Source organism: Geotrypetes seraphini, chromosome 4 (assembly GCF_902459505.1).
Source record: "Geotrypetes seraphini chromosome 4, aGeoSer1.1, whole genome shotgun sequence".
Taxonomy (NCBI): domain Eukaryota; kingdom Metazoa; phylum Chordata; class Amphibia; order Gymnophiona; family Dermophiidae; genus Geotrypetes; species Geotrypetes seraphini.
This window is the reverse complement of record NC_047087.1, coordinates 135,738,004-135,759,367: the sequence shown is the minus strand read 5'-3', so window position 1 is coordinate 135,759,367 and position 21,364 is coordinate 135,738,004. Positions and strand designations below refer to the sequence as shown.

At 45.5% G+C, this 21,364-nt stretch overlaps 2 protein-coding genes across 5 annotated transcripts in view; one reads left to right on the top strand and one right to left on the bottom strand.

The window, feature by feature from the left end:
- WDR4 (WD repeat domain 4) overlaps positions 1 to 21,364 on the bottom strand; it is a 140,438-nt gene that overhangs the window by 91,041 nt on the left and 28,033 nt on the right. For both annotated transcript variants that reach the window (XM_033940459.1, XM_033940458.1), the window contains one exon: positions 19,144 to 19,290. In XM_033940459.1, the coding sequence (XP_033796350.1) occupies positions 19,144 to 19,290 (147 nt within the window). The remainder of the gene's footprint in view (positions 1 to 19,143; positions 19,291 to 21,364) is intronic.
- The window catches only part of SLC37A1 (solute carrier family 37 member 1), a 368,358-nt gene that overhangs the window by 327,938 nt on the left and 19,056 nt on the right, over positions 1 to 21,364 (top strand). For all 3 annotated transcript variants that reach the window (XR_004539090.1, XR_004539091.1, XR_004539089.1), the window contains 2 exons: positions 4,220 to 4,294; positions 12,312 to 12,377. The gene's annotated coding sequence lies outside the window, so the exon portion shown is untranslated. The remainder of the gene's footprint in view (positions 1 to 4,219; positions 4,295 to 12,311; positions 12,378 to 21,364) is intronic.

Here is a 21,364-nt window from a genome sequence, read left to right as displayed (position 1 = left end):
AGCATAATTCCATACCACCCTGAACCCTCTTTGTCACCCTTCAGCATTATTCCCTAACACCCTGACCCCCCTTTGTCACCCTTCAGCATGATTCCCTACCACCCTGACCCCCCTTTGTTACCCTTCAGCATGATTCCATACCACCCTGACCCCCCTTTGTCACCCTTCAGCATGATTCCCTACCACCCTGACCCCCCTTTGTCACCCTTCAGCATGATTCCCTACCACCCTGACCCCTCTGTCACCCTTCAGCATGATTCCATACCACTCTGACCTCCTTTCTTTCTGCATCCCAAAGGTCCCGCGATGACTGCTTCTGTTCGGATGGAAGAGGTAAGTGACGTCAGAGGGGGCTGGGCAGGCAGACGCAGTTAGTTGCGGCAAGATCCCGCGATGACTGCGGCTGCCGGTCCCCCCCACCCGACGTTAATTACCTCTTCCCAGTCATCGCGGTACCATCTTCACTTCAGCGCAGCTGCCGACTCTGCTCTAAGTACGGCAGCCGCGCTGAAATGCCGTTTGAAGCAGCGCGGGAGGTTCCGGATCCGGCCGGCTGTGCACCCCCTTGGAGCGTGCACCCAGGGCAGACTGCCCCCCCCCTTGGTACGCCACTGATATAGAGGCGTAATATTCTCAGTTTTATTTACTCTCCCTTTCCTAATATTTCCTTGCATCCCATTTGCTTTTTTGGCTGCTGCCACACACTGGTCCAGGGCTGCCCAATTCTGGTCCTCGAGATCTACTGGCAGGCCAGGCTTTCAGGCTATCCACAATGAATAAGCATGAGAGAGATTTGCCTGCACTGCCTTCTTGGTATGCAAAGCACTTTCGTGCATGTTCATTGTGGATATCCTGAAAACCTGGCCTTCCAGTAGATCTCAAGGATCTGAACTGGGCAGCCCTTCACTGGCCGAAGATTTCAGCGTATTCTCTACAATGACACCTAGAACGTTTTCGTGGATGTCGACTCCTAAGGTGGACTCTGGTATCTGGTAACTATGATTTGGCTTATTCTTCCCAAAGTGCATAACTTTGCATGTCTCCATATTGAGGAAACTCTGAGAAATCCTGGTGGGACCTCTTAAGGATTTATTTAATAGATCATTGCAGACAGGAGAAGTATCATGGGATTAGAGATGAGCTGAAGTGGGGACAGGAAAGAAGTGCAAAACTACAGGCCAGTAAGCCTCACTTTGATGGTTGAAAAACTAACGGAAACTCTGCTGAAGTTATAGGATAGTGAACTTCCTTGAATCTAACAGGCAGCATGGTTTTACCAAAGAAAAATCCTACCAAATGAATCTGATTTCTTTGGTTGGGTGACCAGAAAACTGGTTATAGGATTTGCACTTGATGTAATTTACTTGAATTTCTGCAAAGTCCTTGATACAGTTAAATCACAGGAAGCTCATGAATAAGCTAAACACTATGAAGTTATGAGTTAAAGTGTTAAATTTAATTGGAAATTGATTGACTGACAGATGCCAGAGAATGGTGGTAAATGGAACCTGTTCAGAGGAAAGGAAAGCGAGTAGTGGAGTGCCTCAGGGATTGGTGTTGGGACCAATTCTATTTAATATATTTATGAGAAACATTGCCAAAAGGTTACAAGGAAAGTTTGTTTTATGCAGATGACATGAAGATTACAATTAGAGTGGATATCCTAGAGCAGCGGTCTCAAACACGCGGCCCAAGGGCCGCATGCGGCTCTCCAGGTGTTATTTGCGGCCCGCGGTCTGGACGCGATCAACAGCATTTCTCTTCCCCTTTTCCTTCCTTTTGGAGCAGCAGCGTGTCTGGCCGGCTCGTTCCGTTCAAAGCCGCGGGTTGGCGGCTCCTCGCGCTATCCACTCCTGCATCGGAAGCCTCTCTGACGTCACAACATCAGAGAGGCTTCAGACGCAGGCACGGATCTCGCAAGGAGCCGCCACCTGCGGCTTTGAACGGAACGAGACGGCCAGACACGCTGCTTCTCCACAAGGAAGAGAACGGAAGGGGAGGGGAAAGAGAAATGCTTCTACTACATAGGAAAGGGGGACCCTAGGGAAATGCTGCTGCTGCTGTACAGGGAAAGGGAGAGGGAGGGGAAGGGGAAGAGAAATCCCTCTCCTGCACAGGAAAGGGGGAAGGGAAATGCTGCTTCTGTTGCTGCTGCTGCACCCAACTGGGGAAAGAGAGAGAAGGAAGGAGAAGGGAGAGGAGAGGAACAAGAGAAGAAGCCAAGTTCATGGGAGGGAGGGAAGGAAAGGAGATATCAGACCATGGAGGCGGAGGGAGAGATGCCAGGACATGGGGGAAGGGAAGGAGACAGATGCCAGACCAGGGGAAATGAAGGAAGGAGGGAGGGAGAGAAAGGAAGGAAAGAGATGCCAGACCATGGAAATAGGACGGAAGAAAAAAGAGATAGGAAGGAAAGGTAAGACATGAAAACGTAGATTTTGAAAAGAAAGCAGAAAAATTGAACATTAAGTTAATGCCAAAGATGGATGCAAGGCAGAAAGTGAAGACGGAGAGAAAAACAGTCAAAGGACAAGAAGACCCTGGAAACATAGTTGAAAGCACAGAAAAATAAAGTCACCAGACAACAAAGATAGGGAAAATGATTTTATTTTCAATATAGTGATTGAAATGTGCCAGTTTTGAGAAAGAAAAGATATTAAACTTTAAATGTGAGGGCTGCAGAAAAAATAGAGTACTTGGAGGGCCGCAGAAAAAATAGTTAATGTCTTATTAAAGAAATGACAATTTTGCATGAGGTAAAACTCTTTATAGTTTATATATCTTTCCTTTTAACTGTTAAAGGAAAGTTTTATAAACTATAAAGAGTTTTACCTCATGCAAAATTGTCATTTCTTTAAAAAGACATTAACTATTTTTTCTGCAGCCCTCCAAGTACCTACAAATCCAAAATGTGGCCCCGCAAAGGGTTTGAGTTTGAGACCACTGTCCTAAAGGGAGTAGAAAACATGAGAAGAGATCTACAAAGATTAGAAGAATGTTCTAATGACTGGTAGCTTAAAATTTAATGTGAAGTGCAAAGTTATGCACTTGGGATGCAGAAATCCAAAGGAGATGTACCAGATTGGAGGTAAGAGACTGATAAGCACAACCCAGAAGAGGGATTTCCAAATGATAGTGTCCAAGGGTCTCAAGGCAGTAAAATATAGCCAGAAGGATGCTAGGTAGAATAGAAAGAGTTATAACCAGCAGAAGAAAAAAAAAAAAAGTGTTGATACCTCAAGTCATTGGTGAGGCTCCACTTGAAGTACTGTGTTCAGTTTTGGAGGCTGTATCCCACTAACAATGTAAAAAGACAAAGCGGTTCAAGGAAAAGTAACAAAAAGGATATGAAGTTTGAACCAAAAGACATATGAGAAGAGATTTAAAAAACTAAATATATAGAGAAAAGGATGTATACAGCTGCCACTATTGTTGCTGGCAAGTTGAGAAGATTTAAAAGAGGTGAAAGTGAGAGGAGGGGGCCAAGGGAGGATGAAGGAAGAGATGCTGGATTGAGGACAGCAGAGGCTGAGGAAGAGGTGTGAGATGGTGGTGCAGAGGGAGAGATTCTGGACTTGTGAAGGGAGGAGACAGGACAGGAAAAGAAGGTAAAATGTGGGACTACGAGGAGGAGCTAAAAAGGAAGATATCGACTATGGGGGGGGAAGGGAGGAAAGAAAGAGAGAGCTGCTGGACTCTGAGGGATGCAAAGAAGAGAGATGGTTAGACTCACAGGAAATGTAGCTACACAAGCCCCAATGCTATGCTTCTTCCTGAGTTTTGTAAGCAGTTAATTCACTTTGGTATATGGTTTCCTGCCTACACAATCTGGAAAGGAGCACAGCAGGGAAGATTAGGTTCTTATCTCGATAATCTTATTTCTAGTACTAACGGTATAGGAGTCCTGACTGTAGGTAATATCCCCCTGCTCATGAATTGTGTTGCAGAAGGATGAAATTTACAATCTTCAACTCCGCCTCCTTCACCATTGACTGTAGTGCCCCCCTTCAGTTTGTACCAAAGCAATCAATCACCACTATAACATAAGCAATAAGAAGGAGGGATATGAGGAACCTCCATGACAATACATTTCTGTTCTACTCTATAAGAAACCAAGTTAATTAACACGTTACTTAAACCCTGGTGGAACAATCAAAGTGCAACCAACACTTATGGAGCTCGTAGAGTCTCACTTACCACCTTTTTTTAAATCTGACAGATACAAATCTCCAGCTCTGGACGCACATATCTGTCCAAGAAAGGACTCGGGTAAATTCCAGACTGACTGGGCGAGGTGAGGTGTCATTCAAGGTTTCAAGGTTTATTAAATATTTGATAAATCGCTATATCTTTATACAAAGCAATGTACATTAAAATACAATTAATTAAGATAAAAACATACAATAAATATATAAACATTAGATATTAGACAAGACAAACAACAATTGGGAGGAAAGGGAGGTTAAAGTTACATATCTTATAATAAGAAACACATTTAAGGGTAAAACATTGAGGAGGTAGTAAAATTCTTGAAACGAAAAAATTTTTTATTAAAAAACAAAAAATTTTTATGTATTAAAAATCTTTTTAAAAAGAAATGTTTTCAAAGATTTCTTAAAAGAGGGAATGTCTTTTTCATTTTTTATATATTGGGGCAATGAATTCCACCATTGGGGGCCCACGACCGAAAACATGTCTAATCTACGGGTGCCTATAATTTTTAAAGATGGAATAACTAATAAGTTTTGGGAAGATGACCTGAGTGCGCGTGCGGAACTATAGGGAATTAGCATTTTAGAAATGCACTGAGGTTCTTTGAAAATCAAGTTTTTAAAGATAAGTAGTAAAACTTTAAACTGTATACGCTGGCAAATAGGAAGCCAATGACTCCTATACTCTTAAAACAGAAAGAAGATCAAGGTAAGACCCTCATCTTCCCTTCTGGTGCAAAGGGTATAGGAGTCCTGACTGTAGGTGACATATTATTTTCCAATAATTTTTATTAAAGTTTCAAAATCGTGCTAGTAAAACAGACAGAAAAACATTGCTATGATCTTACAAAAGTGCATTAAACAAATCCCAACCTCCAACCATCTCCCTTCCATCCCCCCATCCCAAGACCTGAGGGTAGTAGGTGACATATTAAAGCAGTCTCCTGAGTCTAGGGTGGGACTGATGAGCCATCTCTAGATCATTGATAATATGTTAAAAAGCAGTGGTCCCAGCACAGACCCATGGAGAATCCCACTATTTAACTTTCTCCACTAAGAATATTGATCATTTAAATCTACTCTCTGTTTACTGTCTTTCAACTAGTTCTTAATCCATAATAGGATGTTACCTTCTATCCCAAGACTTTTTAATTTCCTCAGAAGTCTTTCATAAGGTACTTTGTCAAATCCCTTTTGAAAATCCAAATACACACAGCACTCATCCAGGACATCTCACACTATATACTAATGAGCCACAGTTTATAGATCGGCTCCTAATTCCTCATACTTCAAAACGTTCACTTCGGTCCAATACTCAAGGTCTATTAATGGTCCCCTCATTGAAAATAATAGGAACTAGACGACATGACATCTTCTCAGTTATGGCTCCTCTTATCTGGAATACCCTTCCCCTATATATCAGAAACATCAAAGATCTTAACTTATTTAAGACTAATCTAAAAACATATCTCTTCAAAGCTTCATTTAACCTTTATAACAACTTTTCGCGTACAGTTAAACAATTAATATTTCCTTACACATCTTCCCCAACCTAATCATTTGGCCCTACCCATTTCATACCCTTTTCTTCCCTCGAGGAAACAATAATTTGTAACTTTTATTCCCTAATGTTCTCTCCTAATGTTTCTTAGTTCGTCTGTATTGTCAACTTGTCGTACCCTTTTGAAAATTGTTAATGTAAAATAACTTGTTTTATTGCTCTATGCTATAATTCTTTTATTATGTAATTCGCTTAGATTTAATAGGCGAACCATCAAATTTTAATAAACTTGAAACTTGAATGGAGTTTCCACATTTGTACTATTATGAGGACTCCCATCATTCCCCTCAATTTTAGCTGGCAATATTAAATTTGGTCCTGGTCCAAATAGACCAATTTTACCCTCACATTGCAACACTTCCATCATTATTTATTCAAATTTTATATACTGTTCTCCCACGGGAGCTCAGAACGGTTTACATGCATTTATTCAGGTACTCAAGCAGTTTTCCCTCTCTGTCCCGACGGGCTCACAATCTATCTAACGTACCTGGGGCAATGGGGGGATTACTGTATATACTCGAATGTAAGTCGATCCGAATAAAGTAAACTCTTCACAGAAATGGAGGGCCATGTATGTTAATGCGCACAGCTTGGGCAATAAGATTCTAGAATTAGAGACTGAAATAACAAATGCCGATCTTGACGTGATAGCGATATCTGAAACCTGGTTCACGGAATCGCATGGGTGGGATATGGTTATACCAGGGTACAACCTACTTCGCTGCGACCGAGTGGGTAAATTGGGAGGAGGAGTAGCGCTATACACTAAGGAAAGCATCAAAACCACTAGAATCACAGATGTTAGATACACTGGGGAATCCCTCTGGGTGAACCTGGCCAGAGGAAATGAAAGATGCCTATACCTTGGTGTGATATATAGACTTCCCAGGCAACAAGAGGACAAAGACATGGAATTAATCGAGGACATAGAGAATATCACACTGCGCGGGGACTCTGTAATGCTAGGAGACTTCAACATGCCAGATGCAGATTGGGACACACTCTCCGCGACTACGGGTAGCACCAGAAGAATATTAAACTCCATAAAGGGCGCACGTCTCAAGCAATTGGTATTGGAACCCACCAGGGACAAGGCGTTACTAGACCTGGTTCTCACCAACGGAGATAGCGTCACGGAAGTCTCAGTAGGAGAAACACTGGCCTCCAGCGACCATAATATGGTTTGGCTCAACCTCAAGAAAGGATTCCCGAAAACAAACACAGCAACAAGGGTTCTCAACTTTAGAGGCACAGACTTCAACCGCATGGGAGAGTTCGTCCATGAGGAGCTACATAAACAAGCAAAAACTGATAATGTGGAGGATATGTGGTTGACTCTGAAGTCCATACTACACGAAGCAACAGACCAATACATAAAGACTGTAAGTAAACGCAGGAAAAACAAAAGACCCCAATGGTTCAGTAAAGAAATTTCAGACCTAGTTAAACAGAAAAGAGACGCTTTTATCGACTACAAACATTTAGGCAGAGAGGGGGCAAAAGAGGACTATCTAGACAGATCTAAAGCTGTCAAAACAGCAGTCAGAGAGGCCAAACTCCGAATGGAGGAAGAGCTAGCACGGAAAATTAAGAAAGGGGATAAATCTTTCTTCAGCTATATTAGCGACAGAAAAAGAAACAAAGATGGGATAGTTCGCCTGAAGCAATCGGACGGTAACTTTGCAGAATCAGACTCTGTGAAGGCAGAATTACTAAACCAATACTTCTGTTCAGTGTTCACCCGCGAAGAGCCGGGAGCTGGTCCACAGCTGCAGACGGGAGATAACCGGAAAGACCCGTTTCAGGATTTCGAATTTACGCCCAGTAGTGTCTACGGCGAACTTTCAAGACTCAAAGTAAACAAAGCCATGGGACCGGATAACCTACACCCCAGAATGCTCAGGGAGTTAAGGGAAGTCCTGGCAGAACCATTATCTGTTCTTTTCAATCTTTCCCTAAGCACAGGAAGGGTCCCCTTGGACTGGAAAACAGCCAACGTAATCCCACTCCACAAAAAGGGCTGCAGGACAGAGACAGCAAACTACAGACCAGTGAGTCTCACGTCTATAGTGTGTAAACTCATGGAAACACTGATTAAACAGAATCTTGACACAATCCTAGATGAAGAAAAACTGCGTGATCCACACCAACACGGGTTCACCCGGGGTAGATCCTGCCAATCTAATCTGATTAGCTTTTTTGACTGGGTTACCAGACAACTGGACGCCGGAGAGTCACTGGACGTGGTATACTTGGACTTCAGTAAAGCATTTGATAGCGTCCCTCATCGAAGATTACTGAACAAGCTGAAATCGATGGGATTAGGAGACATTCTAACTACATGGGTTGGGGATTGGCTGAGCGGTAGACTTCAGAGGGTGGTGGTAAACGGTACCCCATCCAAAGCATCGGACGTGATCAGTGGAGTGCCGCAGGGATCGGTCCTGGGTCCGATCCTATTCAATTTATTCATAAGAGATATGACGAAAGGACTTAGAGGAAGGGTATCACTGTTCGCCGACGATGCCAAACTTTGTAACATAGTAGGCAGATGCTCATTACCTGATAATATGACACACGACCTACTACTGCTGGAAAAATGGTCAAAAACTTGGCAGCTAGGCTTCAATGCTAAAAAATGCAAGATAATGCACTTGGGCAGGAGAAACCCCCGTAGAACTTATGTACTAAATGGTGAGACCTTGGTTAGAACTACGGCGGAACGCGATCTAGGAGTGATCATTAGCGAGGATATGAAGGTTGCCAATCAGGTGGAGAAGGCTTCCTCCAGGGCAAGACAAATGATGGGGTGTATCCGTAGAGGTTTCGTCAGCAGGAGACCTGAGGTTATGATGCCGTTGTACAGAGCCATGGTGAGGCCTCATTTAGAGTACTGTGTGCAGTTTTGGAGCCCACACTACCGAAAGGACGTGCTGAGGATCGAGTCGGTTCAGCGAACGGCCACCAGGATGGTCATGGGGCTCAAGGATCTCACGTATGAAGAAAGACTAAAGAAGTTGCGGCTGTACTCACTTGAGGAAAGAAGAGAACGGGGAGATATGATTGAAACATATAAGTACATCACGGGACGCATCGAGTCAGAAGATGATATCTTCTGGCTCATGGGACCCTCAACCACCAGAGGGCATCAGCTGAAAATCAGGGGAGGGAAGTTTCATGGCGATCCCAGGAAGTACTTCTTCACCGAGAGAGTGGTGGACCATTGGAACAGACTCCCACCCCAGGTGATAAAGGCCAGTAGCGTAACAGATTTTAAGAAAAAATGGGATACCCACGTGGGATCTTTAAGGGAGTAAACTCAGGGGGGGGATACTTGGAATGGGCAGACTTGGTGGGCAATAGCCCTTTTCTGCCGCTTTTTCTATGTTTCTATGTTTCTATGAATATAAGTCGAGGTCCCCCGGAGGAAAAATGGTTGACTCGAATACAAGTCGGGCAGCTTAATATTCAAATGTCCTGCCCCGTCAGGCTCAGCACCTGGCCACCTTCCTTCCTCCCCTCCCCTGTCAGGCTCTGCGTTCAGCACCCTTCCATCCTCTCTTCCCTTCTCAGGCTCTGCACCCAGAACCCTTCCATCCTCTCCTCCCCTGTCGGGCTCTGGACCCAGCATCCTCCATCCTCCCCTGTCAGGCTCTGCACTCTCCCTCCCAGGCTCTTCCATCTGTCCCCCTCCCTGCCCTATCTTCTTACCTCTGACCATCTGGTAAAAGTGCAGCGGGTCCTCTGCCGATCGTTTGTGGAGGTGCAGCGAGCAAGAGTAAGCTTTCTGAACTGCCCTGCTGCTAACCAGCGTGACATAATCAGGCTCAAGGAATGGGCATCAACATGGCAGATGAGGTTCAACGTGGATAAGTGTAAAGTGATGCATGTAGGTAACAAAATTCTCATGCACGAATACAGGATGTCTGGGGCAGTACTTGGAGAAACCTCCCAAGAAAGAGACTTGGGAGTTATGATCGACAAGTCAATGAAGCCGTCCATGCAAACTGTGGTGGCAGTGAAAAGGGCAAACAAAATGCTAAGAATGATAAAGAAGGGGATCACGAACAGATTGGAGAAGGTTATCATGCCGCTGTACCGGGCCATGGTGCGCCCTCACCTGGAGTACTGCATCCAGCATTGGTCACCGTACATGAAGAAGAACACGGTACTACTCAAAAGGGTCTAGAGAAGAGTGACTAAGATGGTTAAGGGGCCGGAGGAGTTGCCGTACAGTGAAAGATTAGAGAAACTGGGCCTTTTCTCCCTCGAACAGAGGAGATTGAGAGGGGACATGATCAAAACATTCAAGGTATTGAAGGGAATAGACTTAGTAGATAAGGACAGGTTGTTCACCCTCTCCAAGGTAGGGAGAACGAGAGGGCACTCTCTAAAATTGAAAGGGGATAGAATCCGTAGGAACATTAGGAAGTTCTTCTTCACCCAGAAAGTGGTAGAAAACTGGAACGCTCTTCCGGAGTCTGTCATAAGAACATAAGAAATGCCTCTGCTGGGTCAGACCCGAGGTCCATCGTGCCCAGCAGTCCGCTCACGCGGTGGCCCAGCAGGTCCAGGACCTGTGCAGTAATCTTCTATCTATACCCCTCTATCTTCTTTTCCAGTAGGAATTTGTCTAATCCTTTCTTGAAGCCCAGTACCGTACTCTGCCCAATCACGTCCTCTGGAAGCGCATTCCAGGTGTCCACCACACGTTGGGTAAAAAAGAACTTCCTAGTATTTGTTTTGAATCTGTCTCCTATCAACTTTTCCGAGTGCCCTCTTGTTCTTTTATTATTCGAGAGTTTGAAGAATCTGTCCCTCTCCACTCTCTCTATGCTCTTCATGATCTTATAAGTCTCTATCATATCCCCTCTAAGTCTTCTCTTCTCCAGGGAAAATAGACCCAGCTTCTCCAATCTCTCAGCATATGACAGGTTTTCCATACCTTTTATCAGACGCGTCGCTCTCCTCTGAACCCTCTCGACTAATGCCATATCCTTCTTAAGGTACGGCGACCAATATTGGACGCAGTACTCCAAATGCGGACGCACCATTGCCCGATACAATGGCAGGATAACCTCTTTCGTTCTGGCTGTAATACCCTTTTTGATTATACCAAGCATTCTATTCGCTCTCTTAGCGGCCGCGGCACACTGTGCCGTCGGCTTCAATGTCATGTCCACCAATACCCCCAAGTCCCTTTCCTGGGTACTTTTATTTAATAATATCCCTCCCATTGTATAGTTGTACCTCGAGTTTCTGCTCCCCACATGTAATACCTTACATTTCTCAACGTTGAACTTCATCTGCCATCTCATCGCCCAATCTTCTAGTTTGTTCAAGTCCCTTTGCAATTCTTCGCATTGCTCTGTAGTCCGAGCTCCATTAAATAGTTTAGTGTCATCCGCAAATTTTATTATCTCGCACTTCGTCCCTGTTTCTAGATCATTTATGAAGATATTAAATAGTAGCGGCCCGAGCACCGAGCCCTGCGGGACACCACTCGTGACCCTCCTCCAGTCGGAGTAGTGACCCTTCAGTCCTACCCTTTGTTTTCTACCCTCCAACCAGTTTCTGATCCATCTATGTATGTCACCTTCCACCCCATGGTTCTTCAGTTTCCGGAGTAGACGTTCATGGGGCACCTTGTCAAAGGCTTTTTGGAAATCTAGATATATGATGTCAATGGGGTCTCCTTTGTCCATCTGTTTGTTAATCCCTTCGAAGAAATGCAATAAGTTTGTTTGGCATAGGGGAAAACACCCTCCAGGGATTCAAGACAAAGTTAGACAAGTTCCTGCTGAACCAGAGGGCCGCCGCATGAGCAGACTGCTGGGCACGATGGACCACTGGTCTGACCCAGCAGCGGCAATTCTTATGTTCTTATGTTCCAAATCAGCGGCACGAGCAGTAGCGCGATTTGGCGCTGCTTCTCGGCTTCCTTACTGGCTCCTGCGAATTCTCGTGAGAATTCACGGGAACCAGTAAAGAAGCCGCTCAGCGCCGAGAAGCAGCACCAAATTGCGCTGCTGCTCGTGCCGCTGATTTGGACTAAGTAGATCCATGTAGCTGGTTATCTGTGGGGCAGGAGTTCAGAAAGCTTGCTCCTGCCCGCTGCACTTCCACCAACGAACGGCAGAGGACTCGCTGCACCTCCACCAGATCAGCAGAGGTAGGAAGATAGGGCAGGGAGGAGGAAGGGGGCAGAGCTTGGCTGCGGCGGCTTTAAAAAGATTCTGGGATGGGGCATTGACCCGAATATAAACCGGAATTTTTCGGCCCAAAAATCCCAGTTTATATTCGAGTATATACAGTAAGTGACTTGCCCAGGGTCACAAGGAGCAGTGTGGGTTTGAACCCACAACCTAAGGGTGCTGAGGCTGTAGCTTTAACCACTGCGCCACACTCTCCCCTTCCCTACTTCCCTTCTACTGCTATTCTTTCATTTGAAATGCCCACTTAATATCATGTTGTACTATTTACAGTACTAGCGGTAATCACCATCTACTTATACCCAGCCTTTTTAATCTTTACAGGACCATATCTACCCACAATGTTTACACGTTCTAAGACCTGAAAAGGTAAAGGAAGGGAAATCATTGGTGAGTATTTTTCAGTGAAGGGAAGTACATTGATAATTGATCCTTTCAAGCAATTGGTTAAGGGGCTGGAGGAGTTGTCGTACAGTGAGAGATTAGAGAAACTGGGCCTCTTCTCCCTTGAAAAGAGGAGACTGAGAGGGGACATGATCGAAACATTCAAGATAATGAAGGGAATAGACTTAGTAGATAAAGACAGGTTGTTCACCCTCTCCAAGGTAGGGAGAATGAGAGGGCATTCTCTAATGTTAAAAGGGGATAGATTCCGTACAAACGTAAGGAAGTTCTTCTTCACCCAGAGAGTGGTGGAAAACACCCTCCAGGGATTCAAGACTAAGTTAGACAAGTTGCTGCTGAACCAGAACGTACGCAGGTAAGACTAGACTAAGTTAGGGCACTGGTCTTTGACCTAAGGGCTGCCGCGGGAACGGACTGCTGGCCACGATGGACCACTAGTCTGACCCAAAAGCGGCAATTCTTATGTTCTTATTTATGATAGGAGGAAAACAAGGGACTACTTAGGACCGTCCATATCAGACAGGAGACCTAGAAATTTCTGTAACCAAATTATCTATGTGCAAGAGTACAATTGGAGACTTGATAATGCCAGACAATGATCGAATTTACTTTGATACTACAGCTGGAAAAGTACCGTAAATGCTTTTTAAATTAATAAGATTACAAATTCCTGTGCAAATCCCAAACAAATCATAGAAAGCAGCTCAGGTCATGTCAGAAATTTTTCTACATGGAGAGATGAAATCAATTAGTAAACATACTAAAATCCATTTTATGTTGCTGGGTACCTAATACTCAGAAAAGCACAGTTACTTACCGTAACAGGTGTTATCCAGGGACAGCAGGCAGATATTCTTGACTGATGGGTGACGGCACCGACGGAGCCCCGGTACGGACACTTTTAGAGTGATTGCACTCTAAGAACTTGGAAAGTTCTGGTAGGCCGCACCGCGCACGCGCGAGTGCCTTCCCGCCCGACAGAGGCGCACGGTCCCCAGTTATGATAAGCCAGCTAAGAAGCCAACCCGGGGAGGTGGGTGGGACGCAAGAATATCTGCCTGCTGTCCCTGGATAACACCTGTTACGGTAAGTAACTGTGCTTTATCCCAGGACAAGCAGGCAGCTATTCTTGACTGATGGGTGACCTCCAAGCTAACAAAAAGAGGGATGGAGGGAAGGTTGGCCATTAGGAAAACAAATTTTGCAAAACAGATTGGCCGAAGTGTCCATCCCGTCTGGAAAATGCGTCCAGACAATAATGAGATGTAAAAGTATGAACTGAGGACCAAGTGGCAGCCTTGCAGATTTCCTCAATGGGCGTGGACCGGAGGAAAGCAACAGACGCTGCCATAGCTCGGACTTTATGGGCTGTTACCGAACCTTCCAGTGTCAGTCCGGTCTGAGCATAACAGAATGAAATGCACGCTGCCAGCCAATTAGACAACGTACGTTTAGAAACAGGATGTCCTAATTTATTCGGATCAAAAGACAGAAATAGCTGAGGAGCTGATCTGTGGGGTTTTGTACGCTCAAGATAGTAAGCAAGAGCCCTCTTACAGTCCAAAGTATGCAGAGCCTGTTCTCCAGAATGAGTGTGAGGTTTCGGAAAGAAGACAGGCAGAACAATGGATTGGTTGAGATGGAATTCAGAGACAACCTTAGGAAGAAACTTTGGATGAGTCCGCAGAACCACCTTGTCGTGATGAAAGACCGTAAAAGGTGGATCTGCAACTAGTGCATGTAGCTCACTGACCCTCCTGGCAGAGGTAAGGGCGATGAGGAAAAGTACCTTCCAAGTGAGAAACTTGAAAGTGGAAGTAGCCAAAGGTTCAAATGGAGGCTTCATTAAGACGGAAAGAACCACATTAAGATCCCAGATAACAGGAGGTGCTTTAAGAGGTGGTTTAACATTGAAAAGACCCCGCATGAACCTGGACACCAGGGGATGAGCTGAGAGGAGCTTTCCATGAACTGGCTCATGAAATGCCGCAATAGCACTTAAGTGGACTCTGACAGAAGAAGACTTGAGGCCAGAGTCAGACAAAGAAAGGAGATAATCCAATAAAGTTTCCACTGCAAGGGAAGTGGGATTATGTTGATGGAGGAAGCACCAGGAAGAGAAACGTGTCCACTTCTGATGGTAACATTGCAGAGTGGCAGGTTTCCTGGAGGCATCCAGAATTGAACGAACAGGCTGAGATAAAAGTGTATCATGAGAAGTCAGCCCGAGAGATACCAAGCTGTCAGGTGCAGAGACTGGAGGTTGGGATGTAGAAGGGTCCCCTGCTGTTGTGTAAGCAGAGAAGGAAACAGAGGAAGAAGAAAAGGCTCCCTGGAACTGAGTTGAAGTAGAAGGGAGAACTAATGTTGCCTGGGCCACCTTGGAGCAATCAGAATCATGGTGGCTCGCTCTCTCCTGAGCTTGAACAAGGTTCTCAGAATGAGAGGCAGAGGAGGGAAAGCATACAGAAACAGATTGGACCAGTCGAGGAGAAATGCATCCGCTGCCAGACGGTGAGGAGTGTAGAGTCTGGAGCAGAAGAGGGGCAGCTGGTGATTGAGAGGGGCTGCAAAGAGGTCTATCTGAGGAGTGCCCCACTGAGTGAAGATGGACTGTAGAGTGAGAGGATCGAGTGACCACTCGTGAGGTTGGAGAACTCTGCTGAGTTTGTCCGCCAAACAATTCTGTTTTCCCTGAATGTAGATAGCTTTCAGGAATAGATGGTGATTTATGGCCCAAGTCCAGATCTTCTGGGCTTCCTGGCAGAAGAGGCGAGAGCCCGTCCCACCTTGCTTGTTGATGTAGTACATCGCCACCTGATTGTCTGTGCACAGCAAGAGAACTTGAGGAAAGAGGAGATGTTGGAAGGCCTTGAGGGCATAAAACATCGCTCTGAGTTCCAGGAAATTGATTTGATGTGTCTTTTCCTGGGGTGTCCAAAGACCCTGAGTTTGGAACTCGTTCAAATGAGCCCCCCAGGCATAAGGGGAGGCGTCGGTGGTGATAACCAGTTGATGAGGAGGTAGATGGAACAGAAGACCTCTGGATAGATTTGAGGATATCAACCACCATTGTAGAGATTGACGAAGAGATGATGTTACAGATATGTGTCGTGAGCAGGGATCCATCGCTTGGGACCACTGGTTGGCTAGGGTCCATTGAGGGGTGCGTAGGTGAAGACGTGCAAAAGGGGTGACATGCACTGTAGACGCCATGTGACCCAAGAGAACCATCATGCACTTGGCAGAGATGGACGTCTGCAGAAGTACCTGTTGACATAGAAATTGAAGCATGAGAAGACGGTTGGAGGGTAGGAACGCTCTCATTAGGACTGTGTCTAGAACTGCTCCAATGAATTGAAGATTCTGAGAGGGAATGAGATGAGATTTGGGTAGATTGATCTCGAATCCCAGCAAACGGAGAAATAGAATGGTCTGGTTGGAGGCCGTGAGAACTGTCTGAGGTGCATTGGCCTTGATCAACCAATCGTCCAGATAAGGAAACACCTGAAGGTGGTGGGTACGAAGAAAAGCAGCTACCACAATCAGGCATTTGGTGAACACTCTTGGAGAGGAGGCAAGACCGAAGGGCAGAACCTTGTACTGGTAGTGACAACGATTGATCATGAAGCGGAGATACTTCCTGGATGCTAGATCGATCGGTATGTGAGTGTATGCTTCTTTGAGATCGAGGGAGCATAGCCAGTCGCCTTGATTGAGAAGGGGGTAAAGAGTGGCCAGAGACAACATTTTGAATTTCTCTTTGACCAAGCATTTGTTGAGGTCCCGAAGATCTAGAATAGGTCTGAGAACTCCTGTTTTTTTGGGGACTAGGAAATAACGTGAGTAGAATCCCTGCCCCTTTTGATCTAGAGGAACTTCCTCTATGGCGTTCAGAAGGAGGAGGGATTGAACTTCCTGAAGAAGGAGGGAGGACTGAGGAGAGTTCAAAGCAGACTCTTTTGGAATACTTTGGCCCGGAAGAGTCTGAAAGTTGAGAGAGTAGCCATGGCGGATGATGTTGAGGACCCACTGGTCCGAGGTGATGGATTCCCAACAGCTGATGAAGAGAGTAAGGCGTCCTCCTATGGGCTGTGGAAGATGGGTAGCAGGATGGAGACTGGCTATGTCCTCGAGAACTAAGTCAAAAGGGTTGAGTGGATTTTTGTGAAGGGGGAGGCTTCACCTGTTGTTGCTGCTGTGCTGGTCTAGCAGCTGGCCTCTGTTGTTGTCGCTGACGTCTGGGTTGTTGCTGGGCTTGTGGCAAAGGGCGAGCAACAAATCGACGTTGGTAGGCCGACTGTTGGCGAAAAGGCCTGGAAGGTGGGGTTTTCTTTTTGGTTTTGAGGAGAGTATCCCACCTAGTTTCATGTGCCGACAACTTTTGAGTGGTGGAGTTCTGACACTCTGAGCCACGCCAGTCGACGCATAGCCACCGACATAGCTGTAGCCCGAGATGTCAGCTCAAAGGTGTCATAGATCGACCTGACCATGAACTTCCTAAGCTGCAACAGTGATGAAGTAGTGCGGCGAAAAGCAGATTTTTTACGGTCAGGGAGGTACTTCTCAAAAGTAGTGAGATCTTGAACTAGATGTTTAAGATAAAAGGAGAAGTGGAATGCATAATTCCCTGACCTGTTGGCTAACATGGCATTTTGGTATAGCCGTTTGCCAAATTTGTTCATGGCCTTTCCCTCTCTGCCAGGAGGGATTGAGGCGTACACACTAGCTCCCGTGGATTTTTTTAGAGTGGATTCAACCAAGAGGGACTCATGTGGGAGCTGTGGTTTGTCAAACCCAGGAATTGGGATGACTTTGTATAAGGAGTCCAATTTGCGAGGTGCTCCAGGAATAGTCAAGGGTGTCTCCAAATTCTTGTAAAAGGTTTCTCTCAAGATATCATGGAGGGGTAGCTTGAGATATTCCTTTGGAGGTTGGTCAAAATCCAGTGCTTCAAGAAAAGCTTTGGATTTTTTCGACTCAGCCTCCAAGGGGATAGAGAGAGAGTCACACATCTCTTTTAAAAAGGATGAGAATGAAGATACATCTGGTCTAGAGGATGGATCTAAAGTAGAAGGATCCTCATCACCAGATGAACATTCCCCTTCAGAGAGCATAGGGTCCTCTGAATCACCCCACAGATCAGGATCTCGAATTTGAAAACTGCGTCGAGAATCCGGAGTGGAGGGATCAAGGTGTCGGGACTTGCGTACCGATTTTCCTGATCTCATAGAGACGGTACCGGGAGATTGCCGTTGCACCGGTGCCGCCGTCTGAACAGCCTGATGCTGAGCAGTCGACTCCGGTGCTAGGACTGGCATGGAAGTAGACTGTGTCGGTGCCGACAAAGAGGAAGCCGAGAGCATCGGCTGTGGAACTATCGGCACCGATGGCTCAGACCGGACCGGTACCGGAAGGTTCGGTACCAGTAGTGCAGGAAGGATTTGTTTTAGCTGAGTCTCCAATTGCACTTGTAAGACGGCAGCAATGCGCTCGTCTAAAGTAGGCACCGGTACCGCTTTTCTCTTCTGCGGTACCTTTGGTGCCGCTCTACACTCCGAAGAGGAACCCGATGTCGAGGGGCTTACCTCTATCGGTGCGGAGCGCTTCCGTGGGCGCCTCGCGGTCGGCAGGATTGGGCTCTCTGCTACTTTGACCGGAGGACGCTCCAGCGGGGAAGGCTTCTTAGCCGGCTTACCTGACTGGTGCGACGCCGACGCGGTATCGCGCGGCGTCGACGAGACGGGTGCCGACTGCGTCGGGATCGAAGTAGGGACCGGTGCCGCCGTGTCCAACATGTCGGTACCGAATAATAACCGTTGCTGAATTTGACGGTTTTTTAGGGTTCTTTTCTGAAGAGTGGCACAGCGTGTGCAGGTGGATGCCCGATGGTCAGGTCCGAGGCACTGCAAACACCAGTTGTGCGGGTCAGAGTTAGAAATAGGCCTCGCGCACCGCTGGCACTTTTTAAAGCCGGGTTGGGGGGGCATGAACGTAAACACGGCTTCTGCCAAATCGAAGGCCGAGGCCTCGATGGTGGCAGCAGGCCCCGCCGGGCAAAACGAAAAAATAAGAAGAAAACCAAAATTTGTTTGTTTTTTTTTTAAAGAAAATAAATAAATAAAAAGAGGGAAACAATATTTCCCAAGAAGTTTACGCGAGCGGGAAGGCGAAAAAATAGAAAAAGTTCAACAGCCGTTGAAACGTGTGTCTTCTTGGCTCCGCGGAAACAAGAAAACTGGGGACCGCGCGCCTCTGTCGGGCGGGAAGGCACTCGCGCGTGCGCGGTGCGGCCTACCAGAACTTTCCAAGTTCTTAGAGTGCAATCACTCTAAAAGTGTCTGTACCGGGGCTCCGTCGGTGCCGTCACCCATCAGTCAAGAATAGCTGCCTGCTTGTCCTGGGATAATAAAAGTTTTTGTACATGAGGAATTTATATAATGCTTCATTACTGGTTAAACCGATATGTAAAAATATATATGTTTTGTAGATTTAAACTCTGAACTTAAAAAAGCAAAAGATGAGAATGTGAGAGAGAAAAGGTTTCTATGACTTGATATGTATAGTGACTAACCTCTTCAGATTACCCTCTTCACTTCTTTAGCCCCAAAACAACATCACAGTAATAATCCTTACTAATTTGTATTAATAGTAATTTCATTAGTAGATGCACAGGGGACTTTTTCAATCATCTTATACATTTTTTGCAATTTTAAAAAAACAAGAGAGATCACATACCAATGTTTCTCACCTGATGCTTAAACATTTCCATGATGGCTTAGTGCAGAATAGAATCAAACGCTTATTATCATCTGCCAAAGCAAAATAATTTCCTGAGGCTGAAAAAGCTGCAGTAAGAATTCTGTCACTCCCCTGGACTTCACATATCCCATCTTCTCTAAAGAGAAAGATATATTTAGTTATTAATAATGCCAAAATTCCAAGGATGCTTGACAAAACTAAATATAGATGCAATACAATATAAGATCACTGGAAGCAAAGCTTCAGTTGGTTAAAAATGTATTTAAAATTAGTCCAAAGAAAAGATGATATCTTAATTCTATTTTCTATATTGTATTTATTAATCTTTATAAACATGGATACCACATTACTTTATCCTGAATTAAAAATATTTTGTTTTCTAGCATTCTCTGGCTTCTGCTTTCTTTGATCTTAAGTCTCTTGCCAGGATTTCTCTCTCCTCTTTATCTTTTCGCCTTTCCTCAATTTATTTTTCTGCCTCTATGTCCAGATTTATCTCATTCTTACTATTTAGTCTTTAAGTTCCTTCTTTTTTGCAGTCTGCCTGCAGCTTTCCATTCTTTCCCTCACTCTGGCTCTCCTATTTTACTTCCCCTTATTCCCAGGCTTTCAGCAACTCTGCCCACTTTCCCTCCCCTTCTATACAGCATTTGTCCCCTAAATCTTCCCTTTCCATAATCTCCCTTCTTTCTGTGTCTACCTCCCAAACATCTGCTCTTTTCTCTTCCCTTTTCCATCCAGCATCTGCCCCCTTATATACAGCATCTGCTTCCTCTCTCTCCCCCGCCTTCCATCAGTGTCTCCCCTTTTTATCTCTCCCCCTACTTCCAAACAAAGCCTGCCCCATTTCCCCTTTCACTTCTCTCTTCCATCATCTCTGTCCTGTCTCTCCCCTCTTCTATCCAGGCCTCTGTCTCCCTACTTCTATAAAGCCTTTTTCCCATCTATTTCCCCTTGCATCAGTATTTCCTTCCTCTCTGTATCTTTCCTTTTCCATACAATGTCTGCCCCCTTTTTCCCCCTCATCTTTCCATCTAGCATCTCCCCTTTCAATTCTCTCTGCCATTATCTCCCTCTTCTGTCCCCCTCTCCATCTGCCCTCAGTTTCCCCTGGTTTATCCAGAATCTGTCTTCCCTACTTTTATACATCATCTGCCCACTCTCTCCCTTTCCATCAGTATCTTCCTCCTCTGTCTTCCCTTCCATCCAGCATTGACCACCTGTCTCTCCCCCCCACTTCTATATAGCATTTGGCCCCTCTATCCTTTCCATCCAGCATCTCCTCTTTCAGTTTCTGCCATCCATCTGCCCACACCATCTTCCCTTTTTATCTCCCCTCTTCCATCCAGTATCTTCTATATCTCCCTGTCCCTTTCTCCCCATCCCCTAGCATCTTCTTATCCCAACTCTCTTCGTTCCTGCCCGCCCATGGATCCATCTCTTCTTGTCTCTACCCCCCCATGGTTCAACATTTCTCCCTTTTTTCTGTTGCTCTTCTCCCCCCTTGATGCTGAATAGGATGGAGGGGGAAAAAGAGATGATGCATCTCTCTCTCCCTTCCACCCCCAGACCTAACATTTCTCCCTCCCTCCCATCCCAACTTCTCCCTTTACAACTATCCTCCCATCCCATCTCTCTCCCTCCCTTGCTGGTCCACCATCTTCTCCTAGCTAATATAACACAAGCCTACTCGAATAACCAAATATACTCTCAGACTACACTCTCGACCTGGTTCACAGCACAGTGACCATATAAACATAGACAACCAAAGGAACCGTAAAGAAGGTACTAAATGTTGCTGAGAACACTGAAGTTGAAATAAAAAATGGACAATCCTCAGCCTGCACCTCAAAACACTTCTCTGAAAATTATCTTGAGGTAGGAAAAAGCCTCAGATCCCCCCTCCACCAAACCAATAGTTCAGGTTGTGAATAAATAAGTAGAGGCTAACCAGGGTACATTAAAGTCAATGGCATAAAAAACCTCCTCAAATAATATTTCACTATATGAAAAGGCCTTGTGCAATGCAAGTGAGTGAGTGTCCGTTTGACGTTCAAAGCACCATAAGATTAGGTAAACTACCAGTGCTCACAGCAACATTAGGAATAAAGCCCCACCAAGATGAAAAACATAAGCACACCACACGCCGACGATGGCCAGCGTTTCGCTAATTATAAGCTGCCTCAGGATGTGAAAGTGATCAATCTCTC